This window comes from Hemicordylus capensis, chromosome 11 (assembly GCF_027244095.1).
Source record: "Hemicordylus capensis ecotype Gifberg chromosome 11, rHemCap1.1.pri, whole genome shotgun sequence".
Classification (NCBI taxonomy): Eukaryota; Metazoa; Chordata; class Lepidosauria; order Squamata; family Cordylidae; genus Hemicordylus; species Hemicordylus capensis.
The window spans coordinates 23,034,516-23,061,254 of NC_069667.1; the positions used below are offsets into that span (position 1 = coordinate 23,034,516).

General features: G+C 42.3%; 1 protein-coding gene and 1 long non-coding RNA gene across 3 annotated transcripts; one reads left to right on the top strand and one right to left on the bottom strand.

Moving 5' to 3' along the window:
- Positions 1 to 201: 201 nt before the first annotated feature.
- Positions 202 to 26,710, bottom strand: RADX (RPA1 related single stranded DNA binding protein, X-linked). Of its 2 annotated transcripts, none has more exons than XM_053274314.1 (15): positions 25,951 to 26,710; positions 25,166 to 25,308; positions 23,006 to 23,198; positions 20,724 to 20,832; positions 20,298 to 20,389; positions 20,092 to 20,214; positions 17,964 to 18,071; positions 16,547 to 16,714; positions 15,453 to 15,613; positions 14,086 to 14,264; positions 12,080 to 12,148; positions 7,985 to 8,064; positions 5,701 to 5,997; positions 3,132 to 3,299; positions 202 to 1,710 (listed from the first exon to the last, which is right to left on the bottom strand). In XM_053274314.1, the coding sequence occupies exons 1-15, from the start codon at positions 26,681 to 26,683 to the stop codon at positions 1,565 to 1,567; spliced, it is 2,769 nt and encodes a 922-aa protein (XP_053130289.1). In that variant the 5' UTR covers positions 26,684 to 26,710; the 3' UTR covers positions 202 to 1,564. The 2 variants fall into 2 exon arrangements, with proteins under 2 accessions (XP_053130289.1, XP_053130288.1); XM_053274313.1 differs by having other exon boundaries at positions 5,701 to 6,000; positions 25,951 to 26,707.
- LOC128335676 (uncharacterized) lies at positions 9,678 to 12,183 on the top strand. Its single transcript, XR_008311675.1, has 2 exons — positions 9,678 to 10,240; positions 11,979 to 12,183. It is a non-coding gene; the product is annotated as an uncharacterized LOC128335676 (long non-coding RNA).
- Positions 26,711 to 26,739: the final 29 nt, after the last annotated feature.

A 26,739-nucleotide genomic window follows, 5' to 3' on the forward strand; every position in this document is an offset into this window, starting at 1 on the left:
AACTGCCACAACACACTTCTTAAGGCACAGAGCAGCTCCATGCTCACAAGCAGTGTGGGCAAGCCAGAGAGTGTCTTGGATAAATCATAATCATAGTAATAGGAAGCAGTGCACACATCTATCTCGGACCTTGGGATCTCTACGTGGTACATGGGCCACTGACAAAAAGACAGACAGAAGACAGACAATAAAGCTTTGAAATTTGTTTCACCTGAACATCACTATCGAGTCAGTGCTGCGTTTTTATTAAACAGTACAGAAAAAAGCATAAATATCTGAAAGGAATATCACATTATGTGAATAATTCTGAATTAGATTTTAAGTAAATATATAAAAACTTAAATAAGTTATATTTCACTTATACCAAAGTTAGCATGCAACACGAGACACAGGAAGTCTGACTGATCACTTTGCTTCCAAACAGAACTAATAATTAACTAGGATGTGTGCGCACACACACACACACTCAGCTTCTGCTTCCTTCATACTGCTTTGCAGCTATATGGGGTCCCTTCTGGGAGTACATAGCCTCACTATTTTGGCCCTCCCCCAAAAGCTTATGTCACATTTAGCTGACATGGACCTCACATAAAAAAGTAGAGCCACAGAAGAGCTGTAGGGATCCAGACAGAAGCGGGGAGAGCGCTGAGGATTCCCTATGCTGGTACACAAGGAGTAGTTCTGCACCAACATCAGCTCTTGTTTCTGGCAGAAGAAGAGGGAGGCAGACACCAAGAACCACTATTACTCTTTCTCATTTCATCTGAAACTCAGAAGAACCAAAGCTCGCCATCTTTGGGCGACAAGCAGCTTTATAAAGATCAGCAGACAGTGTAACGACGGACTCTGGTTGGAACAGCAAATGAAGAGCAATCAACGCAAGGGCTCTCCAAGTATGCTGTGGGCCTCCGACAGGCCATCGCCTACCAGGAAGGAGAAGCTTCTCTCCTATTCCTTCCTGCAAGGACCCCCCACCCCCCTTTATCCGGCAATGAGTGGTTACTAATGGAGCAACCTATTTTGGCAATCTTGTCCTACTCTTGAGATTTGGTCCGTAAGGCCATTAAGACACCAGGAAGGTCCACACGTCTCCTAATTCCCAACATCTCCTTGTCTTCTTCTATGTTTGATCCTCCCAAGCTGGGTGAGCTCTGACAGGCCTGTGCTTTGCCTAAGTTGCACTTCACAGCACATTGTCTTCATCTAGGGGCACTCACTATCATCATGACAACACTTGATATCATCACTACGTCCAGATGCCTAGCAATCAGAGGCGCAGAGTGAAAAGCCCACTGCTAACTCTGCAAAGGTTTTGTCGCATCAGATCACGGTCCTATTTGCAGCTTTGCCATCCAGACTTTTCCTAAGTAGAACTTGCAGCATCCAAAAAGTGATCTGAAGGTGGCGGTGTGCTGCAACACACCCTCAACAGAAAGCCTGCACTCTTTGGCTGGAAGGGCTAGGAATCTCCCTTTCCCAGGTTACTGCCAGGTAAAATTCAAGCTCTTCTGTGGAGGAGGCTCTCTGGCAAGTTTATTCCTCTCTACGGTTTAACAGTAAAACTCTATGTTTGGTTTGTTACATCAACTTCTGTTATTTTATAGACCTTGTTAAGAAAGACTTCGACTTTATCTTCACCCAAAGAACAGACATCCAGGATACAGATGACATGCTGTTTCTCAAGGTCTGCCGCTGCCTTTACAACTTCATCTAGCATGCAAACACAGATAAGATACATTTAGATTAGGATTTAAAGGGTGCTCTGCAACACATTAGTGGTGTGCACAAACTGGTTCGGCGTTCTATTCCTAGAACGCTGAACCAGTTCAGAAACCGGCCTTCAAACGCAGGGAGGGTATCCTCCCCTCCCCTGCTCTGCTTCCCCCTCTGGTGCTGCTTCAAAAACTGCTGGCACGGGTCAGCTGTATACCCTCTTGCCTCCCCAGCCAGCGTAATACTTGAAGTGGCCCGCATGCATGCGTGGGCCACTTCCGGCATTATGCTAACCAGGGCAGCAAGAGAGTATACAGATGCCCCGTGCCAGTGGTTTTTGAAGCAGCACCGGAGGGGGAAGCAGAGCAGGGGAGGTGAGGACACCCTCCCCGCACCTTAAAGGAGTCCCCCCCACCCCACCTCCCAGGTGTGCATGGAACCGGCTCTGTGCAAACCCCACCATACATTCAGAAAAAGTTTTACTATGTTAATCAGCTACTACCGTTTATTGGGCTATATCCCACCACTCGAACTCCTAACCTGAACTCCTACCCTGCGTCCACTTGTTTGGCAAGCAAGGACAGTTTTGCAGAAAACCCAGCCCACATGCCTGAACTAGAATGACAAAGATGGCTCTACGCCCTTGGAAGACCAGCTGGTGAAAACTGTGGACACCTGCATGGCTTTCAGCTGGACTGCCCCCAACTTTGCCCCTCACAGGATCACCTAACACCAATTGTCCTGTGAGGACAATTTGAATTTGGGTTTGAATTTGCCCCCGCAATGATTGATTTTTTTTTAACCCCGGACATAAATCGGGCTATGCTCTAACATGCAATGAAAAACTTGAATCGTGTGTGATGTGCTCCCCGATAGCTTGCAGGGACTTTGGGGTAAAGCTGTCCGATATGTGAACACCCCCATCCATTCCAGAGGAGAAGCAAGCTAAAAGCCCTGTCTGGAAATGCTCCAGGAGAGAGAGGGAGGGAGGCCAAGAGACGGTGGGATTCAAAACTGCTTCTATGTACAGTCATGATCACACAGACAAATACCTGCAGGAAAAATATGTATCAAGGAAATGAGAAAAAACAGGGAAGGGGAAGCCCCTCAAAGAGAGTTATTCTTAACAAGGTTGTCCTCTCTCTAGGAGAATATTACTTCATCTAAATGTGCGTCAGTTTAAGGTGGCTCAGTGCTCAACACTGAAACAAAGCTAAGAGAACCATACCGGGGAACAAACCCTCCAGCTGGGCTTTAGAAAAACAAAGTGCCCAGGAGGCAACTTTAGAATAAGGATTCTTTAATGAAATAATATTACGGAAAGGCTGTTGGATGGTAATTTTGTTTATACAACTCTGTGTACTTTGGGGCATGTGATGACAGTCATAAGGAAACCACCAGCACCTAGAAACTCCTACCTGAAAGTGAAAATATCTCAGAAAGCCCTTCTTTGTTAATGGTCTCCCGGTGACTTGAGCAAGACGAGCCTGCATTGTTCTGTGTAGCTTCTGGTCGAAAAAAATGGGAATCTTCTGGGCAACATACAGGCAGGAAGGCAACATCTACGGCTGCATCATGATTTATGCCTAATAGAAGAGGCATGTTATTACCAGTTCAATGAATTATTATCTTCAGCAAAGTTGTTTATTTTTTATTTTTTATTTAGCAAAGATAATTTTTTACTAAAGATATAGACAACGCGACTACAGGAAAATTGCTGGTCCAGCTCACATGCCCACTCTCTGGTAATTAAAATAATTAAAATTCTTTAGAAATTTAAATAATCATAACCTCAGTTCGAATGGCTGCAATGATCCTTGTGATCCAACACACACACACAGGCTTGGAAACTTATTTGCCCAGTGTTTCCTGGAAAACCCCAGAACAATTTTATAGCATCCCTAAGCAGCTTACTACTCAGTTCCTTAGTAGATGTTTCTCTTAATGTATAATTAAACAAATTTTGTACTTTAAACCCTTTGGCCTAATGCAGACGTTCCGAACTGCACCACTGTTTCCCTGTCTCTCTCCCCTCTGTACTTCTTTTAAGAAACAAAGAACTATTAATTGCTTTTAAGAATTAAACCCCCACCCTCACAAAATGCTACTGGTGAAACACCTAAGATCAGAGTGTGACCCAGTTGTGGGTTGAATGAACATACTAGTTACATCAGCAATTCCACATATAATGTGCCTCTTAAATCCTTTTATACTTTTTTGAATCCTTTCTAACAACAAACAGTTCTTCAAATGATGTACTAAAAGTAAAGAGTGAAATGATAGCATTTCCTCATGAGAAACCAGTCAGGCATTGGCTTGACCACAGCATCCACTTGGTTAACTCATGTTCAGTTCAGTATTCAAATGTAACCAATTCATCCATCTTGAAAGTGCTTCTGACTAGCCACATATACACCCTCGTATTCTTCCACATTTGGGTTCCTGTGTGCAATACTTTGCAGTTGTCCTTGTTCAGTTTCTTCTTCCTCTCTGTCCAGCTCTGTAGTTTATTATACTTTTGAATCTGTAATTTTTCTAAAATTATCTCAGTAAACTGTAGAGCTCGGCATATTAATTAATAGCCGATTTCCTCGCAAATGCTGAGGACATTAATTATGTAGTCAAGTAGTACGCTCTGCAAGCTTAGGATAGACATACTGTGGCTGGGATCCAAAGAGCTACTTTAGGCAAGGCCAAGGGCTTCTGCGCACCCAACACGACCCCACTTCCCACTATTCTCCTTTCAACATCAGCCCACCGTGTCATGTCACAATGCACTCTCGAAACTCTCCTCCATTTCAAGAGCAATTGGAGCCACAGCACTGGAGGGGGTCTGCTGTTTGAGAGACAAAAGCCCCAATCCTGGCTCGGTTGCAGGTTCTTTGGATCCTAGCCAAATCTTTTACAATGGCTCTAGAAATAATTTACACTGACTATGGAATAGCAAACGCAAGTATCTTCTTCACTACTTGGCATCGGGCAGCACTCCTCCATCTGTAAGAGTTCAGTACTATTCACACTTCCCAGAGGAGTGCTGAACTCTGCTTCGGGAAGGAGGTGGATGATGGTATTATCATCGTCTGCTAGGGCTGTGCATCGGAATGTCTGATTCCGATTAAAGAGCCACGCCAGCCGCCAGTGCCAGAAGTGTGTGGAACTGCACAGAGAGGGCTGGAGTGAGGTCTGCAGCACTGGGGGTAGGGAGGTGCAGCCCTACAGATTCATAGGCATCAGACTTTCTGATGCACAACCCTCTATCTAAATGTCCTAGTCCTGCCTTTGTCTTTTACCTATTGGCCTCAGACTGGGAAAGGGGAAGGAAGGAAGGAAGGAAGGAAGGAAGCAAACTGCCATCCCAATCCTCTTTCCCCCCTGCGATGGCTTCACATGGGCTCCTCCTACCCTAGAGGGAACACTGTCAGTTCATCCCGGTTCTCCTCCTTGGCTCCTGCTTAGCCTCCTCAAATCACACACCTGCCCCAGGAACACCCCTGCTTTCCTGTTGAGGTCTCTCAAGAACAGTGAGGAGAGCTGGTCTGGTGGTAGCCAGCATGACTTGTCCCCTTAGCTAAGCAGAGTCCACCCTGGTTGTATATGAATGGGAGACTAGAAGTGTGAGCCCTGCAAGATATCCCCCTCAGGGGATGGAGCCACTCTGGGAAGAGCAGAAGGTTTCAAGTTCCCTCCCTGGCAGCATCTCCAAGATAGGGCTGAGAGAGACTCCTGCCTGCAACCTTGGAGAAGCTGTTGCCAGTGTGTGTAGACAATACTGAGTGAGATGGACCAATGGTCTGGCTCAGTAAATGGCAGCTTCCTATGTTCCTAACCCCTTTAGTGGTGTTGCCACTTACCCACTTCACACAGCAAACAGCAGCACAGTTTCTGTCCCTGCTCTGCCTCTTGGGTTCTGAGCCCTCAAACGTCCCCCAGTGACTCTGTTCACATCAACGGGTAAGCCAGAAGCCCCCCGACATAGTGGTTACTTACCAAGAATAGCCACTTCATAATATTCACGAGGACAGGCATTTTCAAAGTTACTCATGCTCTCATTCGCTGTGCTTTCTTTTGGTTTGCATTTGGCTGCCTGAAGATTGTATTGTTGCATAAGGAATTCTTTGTGCACATAATCAAATTTACAAGGAAAGCTTTCTGGGAAAACGCTGCTGTAGTGCAAGTGTTGTGTTAAATTGTCTTTTACTGCTGTCCAGAGAGCACTTTCCCAGGAATTATGGCACATCCTCTCGGTTTGAACTTTTTCAGGCACATCAGCCACTTCTTTGTTGCCTGCTTATATAAATATATAAAGGGTTTAGTTAGTTTCCATTTACTGCTATAAAAATAATTCTGGTTTTCCTATAAAGGGTTAGGGTTAGGGACTGGGAGTAATAATCTGTAAAACATATGACAATAATATTCAAGTTTGTCTTAAGATTTTGTTATATTCTTTTAATCTTCACTCTCTCCAAGTGTGTAGTTCCTTAGATGTACAAATAATAAAAATATGGCATTTCAAGCTATTTTTATAATAGACATACTGTGCATATCTTAGTATTAAATATTGTATGTTTTATTCATAGCAAATTTTTAAAAAGCTTACAGTTCTGCTTAAACATTAACATGGCATTATGAACAACTGACTGAATATTCACCCTAAAATCAATTAAAACGTTTGGATGCAACTGGTCTGTATGAAGGATTAAAATGATAGACTTTAATTATTTGTAGCACAAAACAGATGTTGTTTTCCTGAGTACGAGGAGCACGTTCATTTGATCCTCCACCTTACATGACTAATAAAGTAATATCACTTTGGGGCTTTCCGCCCATGTTGTTATTCTGTTTCGTTTTAGGCTACAAAACTATGTTAAATTATTTCTGTAGCCATTTATCCACATTTCATGAGAGGCTAAAGACCCAAAGGAGACATTTTTTTAAAATGTTGCTGGGGAGAAAGAGAGGGGGCACTATTACACTAATCAAACTTAATGCAAAAAGGGAGAATGGTTGATGTGGAGAAACAGGGGATGCCCACCTAGGTGCCTGAAAGCCACCACACCCTCCCTTCCCATTTATTCTTTCCAGGTCAGCGCTTTCCAGGTCACACGCTGTTTGGCAGAAAAATGCTTTGGCTTGGCAGGATCGTTCTGAAAACTTAAATAGCTCGCGCAACCCTCCTACTATGGGGAAACAGGGCTATTTTTCTTTTGCGACGCACATGCAACGCTGTAGGACTAAAACACAAAGATAAAACCTGGAGGAAGGCATCGGAAATGTGAATGGCACCTTGCCGGCAGCGCAGGGACTGCGATGTCGAAGCACAGGCAGGACGGAAGCACACTGAGCGGACATGGGGTGAATGGGCTGTAGCGTGCAATCGGGGAAGCGCCCTGGTCTGCTGCCACCACCTCCTTCCCCTCTTCCGGGACACGGTTAGGAGGACTTGTGTGTGTGTCCCTTTGGGAATCGAGCCCCTCTCGTCTTTCCCACCCGTGGGTGCCCAGAGAATAACGTGGCCTGAGTCAACTCCTCAGAGCACCAACAGCTCACTGAAGCCTAACCACTAGGACATTTTTATTGGAGGAAAACAGGAACAGGAGATGAATGGTCGAGAGGAGAAGTACAAGCATGGAAAATGTAACAAAACTCTTCCAGCTAACTCCAAGTACTATCAGTTTTTTAAGACTCCTGCACAACCTTTCTTCATCGCCTCAGCCTTAGGAAGGCAACATACAAGCGCTTGTGCTCTTTGCCTCCAGGGTCAAGACTCAAAACTGAACTAACAGGAAGGGAAGATTTCTTAAGAGTCCAGCCCTCGCTGGGTGCTTGCTAGCTGTCAGTCATAGATGTTACTATTTTATCCAGACGGAGGAGCCTGCTGCAGGACAGAGGAGCTTCCCTTCCAGGTTCTGGAGGGAAACAGAAATTAACTCTCTGAATGGCTAACCAGAAGCCTCTTCTTCACAGTTGGCCATGCAGTCTTTGTCCATTTCCCCTCCATTTCGCAGCCTCAGGGATGGGGTGGAACAGCCAGCCCGAGAGAAGAGTTGCAGGAAGCAGACGGCATGCTGTGTTCTGCCCTGCGTAGTAACTGCACTGCTGGTGCAGAATCAATTCAAACTGACATGAATTTGGTCCCCAAAATTCTCCCGTGAATTATGATACTCAATAGATACAATATACCCTCTGAAGATCTGAAATGTGATGGCTGATACTGAAGACTATTTGATAGTGGCCGTGCGATTTGACTTTCAAAGAATAAAACCCCACGTACTTCCACAGGGCTGCGTTGCTTCTGTTATGTCTTGACTCTCTTTTCTTCCTTGAGAATTCTCTTGCAAAAATCCATGCAACCTACCAAAACACAAAAATGTCACTAGAGGTCACCAGGTTCTTTGTCCATGTCCATCAATAGTAACAAATTCTGGTGTACAGACATCTTGAATTGTAGCGGTATTTTTCTTTCAGTGACAGAGCAGTATTTAGGTTTAATGGCAGGGCCCAGATAGACGTGACACAGGAAATCAACCCCCACCCCACCCCCACCCCTACAATTTTCCCCATACTTAATTTCTCTGTTGCTTTACTTCAGGGAACTGCTAAAGAAGAGTGCATGTTTTCCAACCACACTGTTCCCCCTATTCAACACCCACCCCCTCGCACCAAAATACAGGTAATTTCCCTGCCCAACAGGACTAGAAGATGCTTGAAGGGGGTAGAATTTCACCCCTTCTCCCAGCACCACTGCCCCCATCACTTTACCAGCCTTCTTGAGGTTGCATTGAAGAAAAAGAAAAAGTCATTGGGAGATCCGATAACTCATCTCTTCTGCCCTGTGCTTTGGCCCTCAGTGACTCATAACAGGCAAACTAAACAAATCCAGTTAGGGAAGTATGTATTTGCCAGAATGAACCAGCCAGAAACACAGGGAGGCTTTTCTGCCTCTCTGCTGAAAGCTTGCCTGAAGTACTGTGCCTGACACACTGGCAGCAGCATAGCCCTATGCTAGAAATGATGGACAGATTTTTATGTTAAGTCTAGAAAAGGCTCTAGGGTGTGCTGTTGTAAATGTGATACTAGCTCTGATCGGTGGATGAAGGCAGAGCACAGCAAGGAAGCCTAAAAACACACTCATTACTTCAGACTCTAAAATGGCAAAACACAATGTTTCAAGCTACAGATAATCCCTATGAATTCAGATACCACCAGCGTAAGACAAACAGAGGACTTTGTGTTGATCGTCAGATGTGAAATCATGCAGACTACAAACATTTATCCATGTCACCTTCATGACCTCACTGCATCTTAAGGAAACATTTCACATTAAAAATGGGGAATCAGATACGTAGTTTTAGGCATGTTCTTCCGTGTCTACACAGCAATTATGTTCAAATTGCAGGATTTCCCCACAAAAGGGCACAATTCTCATTTTCTTCTTCAGTGTGTGTCTCATTAAGAGCATGCTGCTTGCTGCGCAAGTACTATTTTTAAAATTTCTAAGATGCGTTCTAAGGCCCAGTAGAGACGTAATCCTTAACAAGGCTTCGTTTTCCTTAACCATGGTTAAGCAGTATATCTGAACATCTAAAGGATCCGGGATTTCTTTCAAACTAGATTGCAAAACTAAAGCAGGTTTAAAGCCAGTTTGTAAACCATGGTTTGCGTTAACCACGGTTTAGCATTATTCCTGCATGGTTAAAGGCAGCTTTTCTCTGACACTCTGTTTGCAAGATGACGAGCAAGTTTCACTGGTGGCTCCCTATATATACACACTCCAAGAGCAGGGTTTAGCTCAGAAAACTAAACCATGGGCAGGTTCAGATATCACACAGAACTGCAGTTAAGTGTCAGTTTCATATAATGTCTCCTAGAGTCGGGAGCACGTGCTCTCCACCCCTCCCCCTTTGTCCACACACGAGTTGTAAGAATTCTACTTCCAACTGAGGTCCAGAACAAACCAAGATCAACTGTGACATCCAAACTGACAAACCGTGGTTGATTCTAACTTGCTTATTTGAAATAAATAAAAATGTGAACACCATTTCAAACCTTGGGTTCACATCTCAGTTTATTTCAAGTAGGCAGGTGAGAATAAACTAACATCAGTTACGACCAATCTTGGTTTGTTCTTAACTTCAGTTGGAAGTAGGATTCTTATGATTCATGTGTGAGCCAGGGAGAGGGGTGTATGTGCTCCTTATGCTAGGAAATGTTAGAACCAATGTTTAATGTTCATGACATATAAACCTGGCGACAGTTTCACTATGTTTGGGATCTTAACAAGAATCAGTGCAACAAACTATGGCTAGTGCCATAGTATTAAGTCTCTACCAGGTCTAATGAAGCACTGCCACGAAGCCTGACCTGCTGAAGTGCAGGTCAGTGCAGGTCCAGTTAAAAAACTGGTGTGAATAGGTCAGTCCCTGGTTCAGATGTTGAACTTACTAGGTTGCTTTAGGCACTCTGTTTCAACTGCATTCCCCTTCTGCAATGCGGGAAACGTAATACTGAACTAACATACAAGACTATGGTAAGGATTATGATATAATGTGTGTAAAATGCTCTGAAAGCCCTAAAAAAAAAAAGTCTATATACATTCTGAATCACCCTCTTCCTTCACAATCAGAGTGGCAGTTTCCCAACAGCCTCAGAAGATTACAGAAGTTACAGAGTAATACAGCTTCTAGATAACAACATTATTCTAGAATTACTTTTTAAAAATTTAGGACATGCTCAACAGAGTTAGCATGGAATACTGACTGGTTCAATTAAAGCAGAAAACTAAGTGTTTGCTAAGTTAATTCCTACCCACCAAGACTCAACTTTTTAATTTATAAAATAAAGTCAAATTTAACCATAACCATGTTCATCTGGTTAAACAGAAAGCAAAGTTCCAAATTAAATTATTGTGGTTTTTATATTTAATAAAAGTCAATTTTCTTCTGGGTACAATGAGCAATAAAAATGATAGTTGTATGTGTGTACAATTTACAACAGAGCTCACATTTTCCTGAAAAGGGAATTCATTTCCTCTTTATGGAAACAATAGATACAAACCTAAAGATGATGGAAAAACCCTAGGCTTCGGAATGCAGTTAAATTCAGCCTCTGACTATGACTTATTGCTTCAAGCTTTTCAACAGAAGGAAAAGAATGGCAGAAACCTGAACTGTTTAGGGCAAACTCTGCCATCTGGCAAGTCTATTCTATCTGTGCTTCTGGCTCCACAATATGAACTCATGTCTAATGTCTATTTTTGCTCCTGTAATATTTGAAGCAGTGTGTGTTAAAATGGCACTAACATTCAGTAACGGAACCAATTATTTTGGCTAAATAGTGTCTATCTCCATGGAACAGCTGGGTAAACATTCTGCTAAATGATGGGTCTTATTAAGATGAATTATTTTTCACATTATCTAAGCCATTGCCAGTTTAATATTCATTGTGCTGTTTGAAGCAGAAAGTCTCTGGATATCTTCAAAGATATTTAGGGTACAATCAGAGTTTGTCTACACAGAAGCCTGACACCGTCTCTCTGTAGAGCTCGTCTCACCCCATTTCCCTTATTAAACGAATATAAAGTTGATATGTGCCACAGAACGTGTAACAGATATGTGCACTTAAGCATATGTGTACATGCATCTGGGAGCCCGATGGGTCATTGCTTGTAGGCACATGCACACAAGAGTTTGAGGGTGCCGGTGCACCTGTCACACCTGACACATTATGTGTTTTCTGCAGGAAACCACAACTCAATACCAGACAAAACTGCTGAGTAAATTGTGGAAAAGTTTTTGCTTTCAAGCAAATGGATTTAGGATTTAGGATTGAATTGTGAGATCCGACTTCAGTTATAAAGGACTGGAACTGTTGAACCAGAGCCAGATATTTAAGAGAGAACCTCCTTCATCAACCCCACTGCCTGTTAAGATCATCTGGGCAGGTCTGGTTGTGGTTGCCACCAGCTCAATTGGTGGAGACTCGAAACTGGACCTTTTCTAGAGTTGCCCAGGGACTCTGGAACACGCTTCCTAACGAAATTAGAGTCTCCCCTTCTCTGAATGTTTTTAAGAAACTTACCTGTTTAGTCAGGCTTTTAGTTTAGAGTTTTTATTGTATTTTAAATTGTTTTGATTATGTCAATGTTTTAATGGTTTTATACTGTGAACCACCCAGGGACTTTTTTGTATGGGGCGGTATATAAATGTACTAATAAATAAATAAATAAATAAATTTGACAGCACATTACCCCCCTATATTTTCTTTAGGTTGCATTTAGAAGACAAATACTTGAGTTTGGGAAGTTACCTTTCAAAACACCATCCAATGAAATTGAGAAGTTCCTGAGAAGAGAGAATTTGACACTTACATTATTTTCTTGCCTGCTGATCTTGTGAAGTATGTACGTTCAGATGGTGTGGGAGAAAGATCTCTTGTCCTGAAAATAAGTAGTAAATCTATATTTAACAAGCAGCATTGGTTTTCTAGTGAAAATTTTACTTAGTTATTATGAACAGAAGCAACTTTATACTAATGGTGATCTGGTAGTGTTGCGTTATTCATAAGACCCCCCCCCATTCCTTCCCACTGCAGTAGACGGCATGTTAAACAAAACAAACGAACCGTAAAAAGCATGATCTATGACCGTCGCTCAGGAACCAATAATACGTCACCCTAACTGCCAATATAAATGCATCCTGCACCTGTTCAGGGACCTCCCTGATGGATTCTCTCTAGCTCCTCATGGAGCCGGTGCCTTAGCCCATGCGCTCGGTCTGACTGTTTATACTGGCAATTAGGGCGCCATCTTGTTGGTTCCTGGATGACTTCCATAGACCAACTATCATCCTTTGTACAGTAAGTTTGTTTGTTGTTAACATGCAGTCTACTGAAGTAGGGAGGAATGGGAGGGTCTTATGAGTGACAACGGATCACTACCAGATAATCAGTTACAGGCAATCAACCTGTTTATCTGGATCATGATCTGTTGGAATTCATAAGCAATGGGTGATTAGCAAGCTTCCATTAAGGAGGTGGGTGCAGTAAGCAGTGGAAGCATTTATTGCAAACCCCTTTTAATCTATCTATCTATCTATCTATCTTGTATACCGCCCTTCCAAAATGGTTCAGGGTTTTAAACGCTTCTCCCAAAGCTTGCCTCTGCAGCAGAGTGGAAATCTATTGCACAATGTTTTAGGAGAGGCTGATGGGAGGACCATGTAGCCACAGCACAAATATCCTGAATCTTCACTGTAAAGTTTGCTAATGTTTGTGCCACTGATTGCAAGGTTTAGCATGTCCATATTGATGCAGTTCTGTCATGAACTGTGGCTAGTACCACAAAGTTTTATTTGATCCGAGTAACCCTATTCAAGTGGTCTAACAGAATGTAGGCTTTGTTTGCATCAAAACAGTTACAGAGGAGGACATGATCAGGCTGCTGATTCCAATACATTAAAATAGGCTCCGTCATAATTGTTTTGTAGACTAGGCTGAGTGAAATCTTAATCATATTAAATTTGTGCTGTCGAGTCGGTGTCGACTCCTGGCGACCACAGAGCCCTGTGGTTTTCTTTGGTAGAATACAGGAGGGGTTTACCATTGCCATCTCCCACACAGTTTGAGATGACGCCTTTCAGCATCTTCCTATATCGCTGCTGCCTGATATAGGTGTTTCCCATAGTTTGGAAAACATACTAGCTGGAATTTGAACCAGCAACCTCTTGCTCCCTAAACAAGTTATTTCCCCACTGCGCCTTTAGGAGGCCAACAATCGTATTACTGATGTAGAATAGACAAAGTGTAACCCCTTCCAACTAAGTAATCCCATGAGCATTCAAAGCAATGTCTTTTTTTAAAAAGCGCTTGAAAATTGCAGATATTCACACACATCTACAGGACAGTCAAAAGGTAGTTAAAATTGTGGTATAGGGTTCTTGCATTTTACTCTCTGAACACGCATTTGTTGGTTATGGAACAAACTATCTAAGTTAATAGTGCGCAATAATTAATACTAAATAATTATTGACATGTAAAAGGCCTCCATGGTATTGTTATCTTGATGGGTACAACCTATTCAGTTTCAGTACTTCATATTAGCAAGGCAATTCCCAAACAACTATTCTTGTTGAACTGGCATTGCTGTGCAAGAGTGATTTCCATTCCCACTGCAAAAAAGATAGCCTAAAGCTTCTTATGACTGCGTAATTCAAAACAGAGGCAATTCATTTGAGAACCGAGTAATTTCTACATTTTATGTGCCTAATCTTGTTCTGACAGAAGTCAACAGAATCAGAATTGTGACCTAAAAATTGACAAATGCCAGGAGTACAGAGGAAACAATTGGAATCTATCTATGTTGTGAAAACAGCTTACTCCACAGTCTCAAGCTTTCTTTTTGATCGACCCTTTCTGGTTACTATCTGTTGCTGCTGCACAGACGATGGTGACTTTCCCACAGAACCTGATTCTCCAGTTGGTGGATGCTTTCTTTTTCCTTCCTTAACACGGTCACTTTCTGGCACAGAAGTCTGTAACAATGGCCTTCTGTTGCTCTGAAAGAATGGAATGGGGGAGATATTTTATCTAAAACAAATCAGTATGAATTCCTGTTAGCTATTCTCTGAGGATTTAAAAAGCCCATTCTCTATTCACCTCCAAATATCACCACCAGAAGGATCAGGACCAAACTGACGCTGCCACTAATGACTGACAGGGCTTGTGGCCCCGCTGTGCATGCGGTACTTGCTGCCTACAGCATTCTACTGCATATGAATGGGAAACTCAATGTGTGAGCACTGCAAGAGATTCCCCTCAGGGGATGGAACCGCTCTGGGAAGAGCAGAAGGTCCCAAGTTCCCTCCCTGGCAGCATCTCCAAGACAGGGCGGAGAGAGACTCGTGCCTGCAACCTTGGAGAAGCCGCTGCCAGTCTGTGAAGACAATACTGAACTAGATAGACCAATGGTCTGCCTCAGGATATGGCAGCTTCCTATGTATTTTTTCCTTCATGTTTTAGGTCTTTTTGCGGTCACGTTTCCCCTAATCCCCTGATCCCCATTGATCTCAATTGCTTGCCAACTGCGAATTTGCCAAAGGCGAGGTTTTGCCAGAATGGAACCCTAGCGGTTGGCGAGGGATCACTGTACTATTAGCCACTGAATGCAAGACTTATGAGCACAAAAACTGCCCTGCCCTTAGGTTTTCCTTCCCATGGGTAATACAAGTTTGGAGGCAATTTGGATCAGGCCATGGGGTAGAGGAAAGTAATTGTCTCCTCTTCCCCCATTCCCCCACCTCCACAGCTGCTTTTACAAAAAGAAAACAACGTAGAGAGTTCCAGTGATGGAGCTCCAACATAGCATGTAGTTTGGTCCTCAGTTTACCAGAAATTTGCACCCAGCTATGATCTAAGATTCTGTAGTCTCTCAAAAACAAACAAAACCGCCACATGATTCACAAATAGTTTCCTCAGCCCTAATTTATTCCCACTGCTTTATTCCCTTAATGCAGAAGTTCTGAGTAGATCTGGCCAAACACTCTTTTTAAAAGAGTACCAAGTCATTAAAACTTTAAAAACCTAAACTATGACTTTCAAACTCCACTTGCTCTCAAAATAAGAGAGGGAAAAGGCTAATCAGAGACAATGCTTGTGGGTTCTCTGAATTCAAATGCAGAAGATCTCAATTGTAATTATGATCATGGCATCACAAGTACTATGCTATTAATTCTCAAGCACCATACCTGCATTGGTTCCACTCCTGAGGCATCTTGAGATGTATTGCTACAGCTGACATATCTTATAGCACTAATTATCCCCTGAATAGCAATGCGTTTGTGCTCCCTGTAGTGCAGGCTTTCAATCTCCTTCTCCATTTCACTGATGGTTGTCAAAACGGATTCAACTGCAAAGAGCAATCCTCTGAAACTTAGTTTTAAAGAAACAATACCACCAAAAAAGTATGAACTTTGGATTCATAAGAGTCATATGGCAAAAACACCCTAATGCTAAATCATTGCTTTTAAACTGGCACAAAAAACACAACAGCGGAAGAATTTTCATTTGTGAGACACCTGAGAAGAGCAAGCTTTCAGTGTTTCAAGGGAATGTTGGCAGGAAAGAGCATATTGTAGTTAATGGGGTGCGCTATGGACACACTGATTGCTGAAGCTCATTCGCTTCAATAAGATACTTTCAGGCCAACTGTGACTATTGCACACTGCTGTGAAAATGCATCTTCTGCATGGTTAGAATGCAAAGCGCTGCCTTTACTTTTAGCTGCATTGTTTTCTCCCTACATGACACTGCCTTCTATAGTTTTAAATTGGAGTTAGAATTAGGGCCACAATCCGGAGCCTCTCTTACGTGTGTGTAAGGGTTTGTGGGAGCATAACTGACAATCCTTCTGCCTTGCAAATGTCAAGTGACTTATTGGTGTAGTGGTTAAAGCGTCGGACTAGGACCAGGGAGACCGGAATTCAAATCCCCGTTCGGCCATGCGACTCACTGGGTGACACTGGGCCAGTCACATATTTCTCAGCCTAACCTATCTCTCAGGGTTGTTGAGAGGATAAACATAACCATGGACACTGCTCTGGGCTCACTGGAGGGAAAGTGGGATATAAATGTAATTAATACATACATACATACATACTGTTGGGGGGTGGGTGGCGAGTCAAAAGTCTCGCTGCATCTTCTGGATCACAATCTAAGACAAGTTTTCAGTATCTTTAGATAAAGAACTGGATTGTGCAAAGCCACACAAAAATTCATTTACTTATAAGGCTGTCAAGGAAAGTGACGAGCATTAATGACTGTATACAATGGAACACAGTACCTTTAATGTTTTTACAATACTTCAGAAAAGTATCCGGAACTGGTGGAAAAGGACAATATCCACCAATGGCAGTTTTCTCCATATGAGAAGCTTCCTTCTGAGTTTTAATCCACTGGATAAAGCTTTTCACTTTGGTATCTTTTGTATATGGCTGGCCTTTGTGCCACCCTATTAAGAAAAACAAAAAGGCCACGGAAAGTATTAATAATAATTAGAAGATCAAAAGATTAGAGCAGTCACTTGCATTAATGATTATGCAACAATGCCTTAGAGCACCAAAGTAAAAACCATTCAAAAATATTAAATATGTTCTCATTATCAGGTGGTTCTGTGAAGAATGTAATGGAATTTGTAAGTGATATTGAGAATGCAATTGTTGTGGCTTCAGGAGACAGGGCAGGAAAAAGATAAAATTGTGGCAAACAGACACAATGTCGGAGCTTGGTGCACCTCAGAGGGGAGGGCATTCCACAGCCTCGGGGCCACCACAGTGAAAGCCGTCTCATGTGCCCCTAACCCTTTAACTACAGGCAATGGTGGCACTACCAAGAGGGCCTCTCCTACAGATTTTAACGGACAGATTTTTAGCTAAGGAACCCAACCCCATTTGGGGGGGCGAAGGTCAAGCACTCCAATATCGCGAATTCCGGCTGAGAACATTACCCCTGCGATCTTGGAGGGTCTCCTGGATCTCATTTCTTGAACTTTCCTAGCAGTTTAATCTACACAAAATGACTTTGCCTGGTCAAGGACAGGCTGCACCTACTAGTTTTGATGTAAACAACTGGTAATACTTTATCTGTAATAATCCAAATGCCTAGCAACACACTTAAATTAGCTTTAAACAGAGGCTGACCTGGCTGCCAGTATTTGCAACAGAAGCAGACAGGGCAGTATCTACCCTGTGGAAGGGAGACAGTGGAAACAACAAAGCCTTGTGACTATGCTCATCCACAAACTAATATAGTTCATTGCACTGTACTGAGTAGCAAGAAGAAAAACAATTATTTAAAGAAGATCAAACAGATCAGCCTTTTATTTCTGAGGAACTTGCTAAAAAATTATGGTTTATGAAACTGATTCTGAGATGTGCTGCTGTTCTTGGGACAGTAGTGATCAAATGTTTTTTGTTTTTTTTTTAAATGTAAATTTGTGAAACCAGTTCATATATTTTACAAAAGTTTGGTCTTTGGCCATTCTGGCTAGGGATGATGGGAGCTGTAGTCCAACCCTAATATAGGGAGATGGTGCTAAGGAAGGTGAGTTATGACTTCTTGATATGGGTAGTGGCAATTTCTGCCCTGAGGATTTCTGCAGAGTAGTAAATCATGCATAATTAAAATGTGTATGGGCAAACCATAATAGGCTGTTATGATTTCCACTGATTACTTGTGGCTTATTTTAAAAAGTTATTTACCTGTAATAAACATTTGACTTTCATTAGAAGTTGTCAGATAAACGGTACAGCTGCCATTCTCAGCAGTATCTCGCATCACCCTCATCTGTGTACATACCAAGTATGTCACTGGAAATGGAGAGAAGGGAGGTTGCATCATTTTTTGCAAATGTTACTTTGTACATTTCCTTACTTCATAAACAGATGCTATTTGCTGGATGTTTATAAAGAAAACTTTAGGCACAATTCATTTGTCTCCGATGAGATGAAACTTTTTTAAAAGCATCAATTGAAAACAAAAACCTATCAATGGAACAAGGCCATTTCCCTAATACAATTTGCAATTTTCACGATTCCTAATTCAATCCCATTTAACTAAAACTTTCATTTCTTCTCCGGATTTCTCTTTTGTATTCAATCTTCCAGTGTACTGTATGACTTAGGCCTTATTTTCCAAACAATGGATGAGGCAATAAACCTGTGCCTAGACCGGACCACTTCAGAATGCAAGTGGCAGCTCAGCTGTATTCTGAAGGGATGACAGGATGCTTCTCCATACAGAAAGGTTCCTTGAACATAATAAACTAGATAGCAGAGAAAAGGGCAGTAGCCTAGCTTTCTCCCCAACATAAAAGGTTACCAACACTAGAAAATCTAGGAAGACTGGAGTCCTCCACAGAAACATCATAGGTGACAATACAAGGACTTAAAGGAAATGTCTTACTAGAGACCTATCGCCCTCCAGATCAAAGAGAGACAGAGATGTAATACTGGACAACTTCAATTACACTCACACAGACTGGGCAAATTCACACATGGGTATTGACAAAGAGGCCAGATTTCTAGAGATGCTAAATGACTGTGCCCTAGAACAGTTGGTTGTAGAATCAACCAGAGAGAAGTCGACCTTGGACTGAATCCTGAGGGGTGTCCAGGACCTGGTGCGAGATGTCAGAGTTGTAGAGCCATTGGGGAACAGTGACCATAGTGTGATCCAATTTAGCTTATATGTGAATGGAGCATTGGCAAGGAAGTCCAATACAGGCGCATTGGACTTCAGAAGAGGAAATCTCTCAAAAATTTATTAATTTTTATGTTGTTGTTTTTTACATTTATATCCCGCTCTTCCTCCAAGGAGCCCAGAGATTCCTTGTGAATCTCCAGTTTCAGTGTGTGAAGTAGTACAGACCAGGAATAGATTTACATATCTTACACATTTGTTGTTTGTGAGAACAAGACAGTATGTCACTGAATATCCGTTTCTGGTAGGCAACAGGAGGGCTACTGTGTTCATGGCCTGCTTGTGGACTTCCTGGAAGCATCTGATTGGCCACGGTGGGAAGCAGGATGCTTAACTAGATGGGCGTTTGGACTGATACAGCAGGGTGCTTCTTAAGTTCTGTCTTAGGCCTGTCTTACACACCTTGTGGGAAATCTGGCTTGCTACTGAAATTTTTTTTTAAAGGTCTAGTCCTGCTATGTGTTCCTGGTGCACATCTAGAATAGCTCTTTGAACTGTATCCTAAGGCGATGAACCTATAATCAAGAACTTAAGCCACAAGTTTGTAAACACTGGTGGCTGCTTCGCTCGTGATAAATAATAATAAACAGACAATTTTTATTTGTATGGCCACCCCATAACAATTGTTCTCTGGACGGCTCACCAAAAAAATCCAGAGCGATAGTATTATTTTCTACTGGAAAAAGAAAGCAAAACATATAAATATGCACTGTGAAGATGGCACAAGTGCTTAGTTGGCTGCACTGTTCCCTCTAAGGTGTGCGCATGTGCGCTCACAAGTTTTCTGATGTCCGCTCAGTTAATTTTAGATCCCGCTCAGGTTGAATTAGGAAGGCCCCACTCTGAATGCATGTGCGCACACAGTGCCTTGATATTGCCACCCAGAACAAAACTCATTCTGCACAGAGATTAAAAAAATTAGAGGGACCACTGGTTGGCTATATTTATACACATTTGTAAGCATCTGCAGTTCTGTCCAACCCTCTATTTCTATTGTTCTGGAGAGGAAATTAGAAGGAGCTGCAATGGTATCACTCGTTACTACAGTACCTAAAATTTAAAGTGGAGCTTTTAAAAAAACTATTACAAAATAGAAAAAAATAACAAGAACATTTTTCAAATAAATACTTGGGTGAATTTGTTCAAATATTTCTGGCTGAGAAGTGGCAAACAATTCAAGTATGAAAGGCTGCTCTGAGGTCCCATCAACAACATGTACCCAGCGATGGATCCAAAAATCTTCCCCATATTCTGCAAAGACAACAGAAATATTGATGAGTTTTTAAATCAAATACTTTTGGACTGATTTAGAAATATTACAGTTTTAAAATCACCTCTTTTTCTTGTACGTTCGGTCCTTCCAACATACTGTACAAGTCCAATAATATCACAGGAGTGACTGCTTGGTAAATTATTTAGTTCTGACCTGAAATACATTGAAAAAAAGAATGACATTTATAGAAAAATGTATTTGAATATTCAAAGTAAATCTTTTGATACACAACGTAGGAAAAAGCCCTCCACTTCACTTCAAGAATCATACTAGCTTTGTGAATATTCATCAGTATATCCGCAAGGACTGATGTCTGTTGAACTGTACCTTTTCCCTGCATGTTTATTTGCTACCTTTTCTTCTCCCTCTCTATCCCTTGCATTTTTCTGCTCCCCCCTTTATATTTTTATTATATTGTCGATTTCATTTTTGTATATTGCTAAGAAAAACTTGTCTGTTTTAACAGAACATAGGAAAAAAGACAAACCTTGTTATAAAACGATATTTAACTTCAGGCAACTTCCATTCTGCTTTAACCTTGTTTTCTGGAATAATGTTAATTTTGGTTGGAAGATCTCGAACATTCAAATTGATTTCTAAAAGGAATTGAGAACACAATGTTTAATAATTGTGTGTTTTCGACTTGGTTGAGATATTTACTACATTAGTACAGAATCACAGAATGTCAGAGTTGGAAGGGACCTTGGAGTCTACTCATACAGCCCCTTGCTTGGGGAAGGAATTCCACTGGTTCCAGCTGCCCTCAAAACCAAGCGAGGACAAGCCCCCGCCTCCTCCAGTGTTTCTGCCCTTCAGACATTTAAAGATGGCTGTCATCTCTCCCTGAGTCTTCTCTTCTCCAGCCTAAGCATACCCAGCTCCTGCAACGTTTCCAGATCCCTCACCATCTTGGCTGCCCTTCTCTGAGCCTGTATTACAGCTTCAGTCCCTACTACTGCTTTACATAAAATCAGCATGTCTTTTAAATTAATATTCCACTCATTGTTCCACTCTGAACTCTTTCAACAGGGCAGGTTATTTATACATCACACAAACAAGGCATTTCTTTACCAGAAGAGACTTGCTAAACAGTCTACTTGTTTATTCTTATTTTGGTCCTCCTCCGTCAAACTATTTGATAACTGTCTTTCTCAATCTTTCCCCTCCAAGATCAACCAATTTACAGATAAACCGCAAGAGATATTCAAGGTAAGAATGCTGATATGTCAGTGGCCGCTCTCTCTCTTCTGCAGACTGGAGAGATTTGTTCACACAGAAAACATAAATGTGCTAGATGCAAATTCTTTACATCTGACCTTCACCTCTGAGCATATTTTGTCTCCCTTACACTGGAGCAACTGAACAAATATTTAAGAACTGTTCCAACAGCTAGCAAAGCTTACATGAAATATGTTTGGATTTATCTGGAAAAGATACAAGACCGGATCTCTGGTTATTCACATCAGGTTTTTTCAGGTGGGTATCTTGGAGAGCCAATATCACTGCCACTGACTGAGTCTCACTTACTAAAGGGGTTTCCCCCAGCATGAGACATATAATTCTAGCATCCATGTTCAAATCGAGACAGACATCCAAAAGAAAACTAAACCAAAGCATCTATGCACAAACCGTACTTCCCTATTCTGAGAGAGAATATGCCAACAGACACAACATTTCACTTGCAGCATTTCTCTAGAAACAAGTGAGCAGATCAATGCTCATCCAGTATTGCAAAGAGTCACTTGTTATATACTTGCTCCTTTCAGTGGGGACTTAGAGCCGCTTACTCGTCGTTCAAATACAAGAAACTTTTAAAGTGAACCTTAAAATTACTTGCTGCATCAAGGGGGAAAAAAAGATACTTGTCTGAGAGAGAATGGGCTACTTTATACACCTCACGAGCACTCTATCATGCTGCAGGGGCCCCCACCCCCACTTCTCAGTCAGAAACGATCATTGCTTAATTTGCACCTATCCTTGTTCATTTCACTTTGCTCTTCTCTCACACATTATTTTTTAATCTCTCCATTATTTTATTAACCCCATTAGCACTTGCAGAAAACAAAACCTTGGTTTCACCAGTCTACTGACAATATGTTGTTTGTTTGTAAAGCCGAAATCTCAAAATGACAAACTTGAATCTGCTACTTCACAGAGACAATTATAACGACTGTCAAATTGGCTCAGAATCATCAACAGTTTTCATTTATTTCTCCTCCTAGCCTGACAAAACATTGCACTTTCTTGCCTTCACACTGCAAACACACAAATCAGATGGTGAGATGTGATCTTAAAACAAAATAAATTGAAGCTAATCACGCCATTTATAGAAAGAAGCAATGAGTGAACATATTTATCATGTAGATGGACACCTTAAAGACGTTTGCTTGTTTCAGGTAAACGGAGTGGCTATTGGAAGTTACTAGGACTGAGAATCTAGAAGAAGGGGGCCATAGGCTTGGGTCAAGCATAGAATAGCACTTTTGCCTTGGCTCTATAGCATATGAGTTCTGTCTTCTCTAAGTCAGCTGTTATACTGAAGATCTCACATTATGATGCTGCTTCTGAACTGCCCAGGGTGGTAAATAAAATAAAATAAATATATCCTTCGAACCTTAGATTTGGACCTCAGTGTCCCTCCATATCAGCATACTGAATGAACAGATAGGGATGCCACATAGTTTTATGGTTCATTTATAAGCAAACGTATTTTCTAGCTCTGCATAGCACAGCATTAGCGAATTATGGTTCATATCTAAAATACTTAACCTATTGAAGAGAATCTCTTCATGTGCAAGTCTCCAGGGGTTGGTTGCGTTTTAAAAGGATAACTTGTTTTGATAGCATACTGTTCGAGCAGCAGCACCGTGCCAATCTCCATGCTGTTATACCATTCAGGACATAAAGAATTCCACAGGACCATTGACATCATACCAGAATGATCAGCCACTTCAAAATAGGCCTAAAAAGAATTAAGAACATATGCTGAGCTTTTACTTTCACTCTTCTGATGATGATTTCACTCTGCTGATTGTCTGGAGAGAGCTTAGCCATTGTTCCCCACGCGCTGGTACCCTCAAAGTTAGACTACAGCAACATACTGTGTGCAGGGCTACCTTTGAAGACTGTTGGGAGACTCCACATAGACTGCTGACTGGGACCAGGCAACTGGGGACACAACTTGCCAATACTTGCTCATGCTTTGGAGGCCCTCCTCTGGGTGCCTGCACTGTACCTGCTCTGCTGTCATTTAGGCACCAAGCAAGAGAGATCAGCCTTAAATTCTGAAATTAAAAGGCTGGTTTAGGCTCCTCTTCGCCTGGTGCCTAAATGACAGCAGAGTAGGTATGTATTATTATACTGGTTTTTGTTTTTAACTTGTAAGCTGCTCTGGTCATATTGCTGAAGAGCAAAGAGACGACAAATAATAACAGAGATGCAACATAGTCCTGAGGAGATATGCTGAGCTCCCGACACATCATCAATTGCTCTGTGGCATGCATGTCATTTTAACAGCATTCAGAAAATGTTAATTTATTTTAAGAGTGGCATTATGACTCAGAATACTAATGCTCTGAAAACAGTTTTGCTCATGATAGGCTAATGTCAAGGTATGGCTGCACAAAAATCAAGAAGCAATGCCACAGGTAACAAGGAATTATCTGTTTAGTAAGCTACGTTTTTGCACGGTGTTATACTTCCAACAAAGCTCTACGACCGTTAAATGAGTCTAACTTTCAATATGAGAATAGAAAAGACAACTGAGATTCAGACTGCAGCCACTGAGACCTGAAATAGACTAATGTATACTTTTGGAACAATTCAATTATCTACTAAAATATTTTTGTTTTAAAAAGCTACACTGCATCACCTCAAGTTTTGTGTGTGCATGTATAACAAACACAGAGCTAGTTTATACAAACACCTGAACTTATTATGCAACAACCTGCAGCTGTATTGCTTGGTTATGCTAACTGTACAAGCAGCACCTTTTTAAAGTGCTGACTCTTGTATTTTATAGGGGAGAGCAACTGTCCCAATTCAGCCCAACATTAGGCTGGCTCAGAAATCACACGGAACCTCAGAGCTGGGCTCCACATGACATCTCTGAGTCTCAGAAACATGCTCTCTCTGCTCCGAGCATCTACTTCCTATCCTAGTTGAAAGAAACTGAGATTGGTGGTTTTGGATGACATAACCAGTCTTAGCTTATTTTAACTTAGGCTAAACCTGTCCCCTTAGCTAAGGAGGGTCCACACTGGTTGCATATGAATGGGAGACAACATGAGTGAGCATTATAAGATATTCCCCTCAGGGGATGGAGCCGCTCTGGGAAGAGCATCTAGGTCCCAAGTTCCCTTCCTGGCCTCTCCAAGATAGGGCAGAGAGAGATTTCTCCCTGCAACCTTGGAGAAGCCACTGCCAGTCTGTGTAGGCAATACTGAGCTTCCTATGTTCCTATGATGTGTGTTTTGTTTTTAAAGATTGTGAAACTTTTTAAGATGGGGAACTATTTTTCTCATATATTTTGCTATATAATGTCTTTGAAAACATTTTTTGTTAAAAACCAATGTATAAATATTTCTAATTATTCAGCAGACTTTACAAAGGCTTGTCATCATGGCAGCATCCACATTTTATTGCACTACACACACAGCATTGCGCTTTATTTATTTTATGTATTGGTTACATCTATATCCCGCTCTTCCTCCAAGGAGCCCAGAGCGGTGTACTACAGACTTGAGTTTCTTCTCAGAACAACCCTGTGAAGTAGGTTAGGCTGAGAGAGAAGTGACTGGCCCAGAGTCACCCAGCTAGTTTCATGGCTGAATGGGGATTTGAACTTGGGTCTTCCTGGTCCTAGTCCAGCACTCCAACCACTACACCACGCTGGCTCTGAATTCTGTGTTAGAGTTGGAGATGTCTTACCTGATATGGCATATCTACTTTTGTATCAGGTTTCCCATAGTACCGTAACCGGGCTTTATGCATAATTCTAACAAGCAAGGGTAGGAAATTTGTTTTGGACCTCCAGCTCATCTCCAGATGAAGGAGAGAAGTTAGCTTGGATTCTAGGAAATATACAAAGAAAAACAAAGAGAACAGTAGTATATATTGTGCAAAGTTGGTTTCAGTAGCCCCGTTTACCACTACAAAACATGAATCATCAGAATACTTTGAAATAAAACTTCTGATCTCAAAAACTGGTCCAGCCAAGGTAGCTATCAACATGGTTGCTTTGATACCATCTCAAAGCAGCTGTTCAAATTCTGCACAGGCAATGCTTATACATTATTCATTGAAAGATTCAAAAGCCCCCAAAAGCTCTGGAAACTTAAAACAGTAGAAGATACCTGTCAGTTAGTGGCTTGGCATTACATAGGCAAGCAGAGTGAAGCCTGGGAATTACATGATCCTTAATTCACTTTGCGTGCAAAGCTTTCTTTACACCATACTTTGCCATTTTGTCTGAACCAGCAAACTGGCTTGGACTTGTCCTGCAATCAAGGATCGCAAACCAAGATTCAACAGGGCCTTCTCCTCCCTGCTAAGTTACATAATGTTGAACCACGATTTGGCGTTACAACCAGGTTAATGCTTAAGCCTGACAGAAACATGCATCCAAGAACAGAAGTGAAATATTCTACCCCTACACCCAATCCCCAGTCAACAATTGGCCTCATATTGCTGTGTTGTAGTAAGAAAGAACTCACCATCAAAACAAAGACCCTGTGAAAGCTTCTTTCCAATCCACACACCCCCACAAGGATCTTCATTATTCCACAAAGGAAGGTAATATTTTTTGCCACCTTTCAGGGGTGTTGTGGGCTTTTCATTGTATTCTTTTTGCTCTTGGGGACAATCGCTCGCATCTGATGTGCCAACTACTTCAAGTTGCTCAATGCACAGAAAGCCGTAACACAATTTCTTCTCGTTATACATGTACGAACACTGTGTGATTTTCACCCAAGAGCCACAGTGCAGGGCATTTTTGTATACTAGGGTGTTCAGTTCAGGAGCCAGGTAGCATTTCTCCTGGTATGTGCCATCTGTGACGGTGACATCATAGCAATACGAAGCAAAGGGAGCCGCGTGCGTGTGGCAGGCACTACCGGCAGGCAACTTTGGGGCGGCACCGGGCGATGGGACGTCCGCCATGTATCTCTCCAGGCACAAGACTGTCACTGGCTGGGCATCCGGGAGGGAAACCCTCAAGTGGGAAGCCGAGAGCACTTGGTCAAACGTCCTCTGGATCCAGGAATGCTGGCTTGGGGCGCCTCCGCCATTTAGAGCACCCCCTTCTCCTTCTGCTTGCCCTACTCCTACCGCCCCTACTGCCCCCACGGGGCCTTCGGGGCCTTGCTCTCCTGCCGTGCCTTCATCCCCCCCTCTGCCCCCCACTTCCACCCCCACCTCCTCAGCCCTACCTGGTGGGCTCAGCAACATGCCTTGGCCCCCATCCTCCACGGGAGGCCCTGCAGCCCCATGGGAGCCCCCCAACT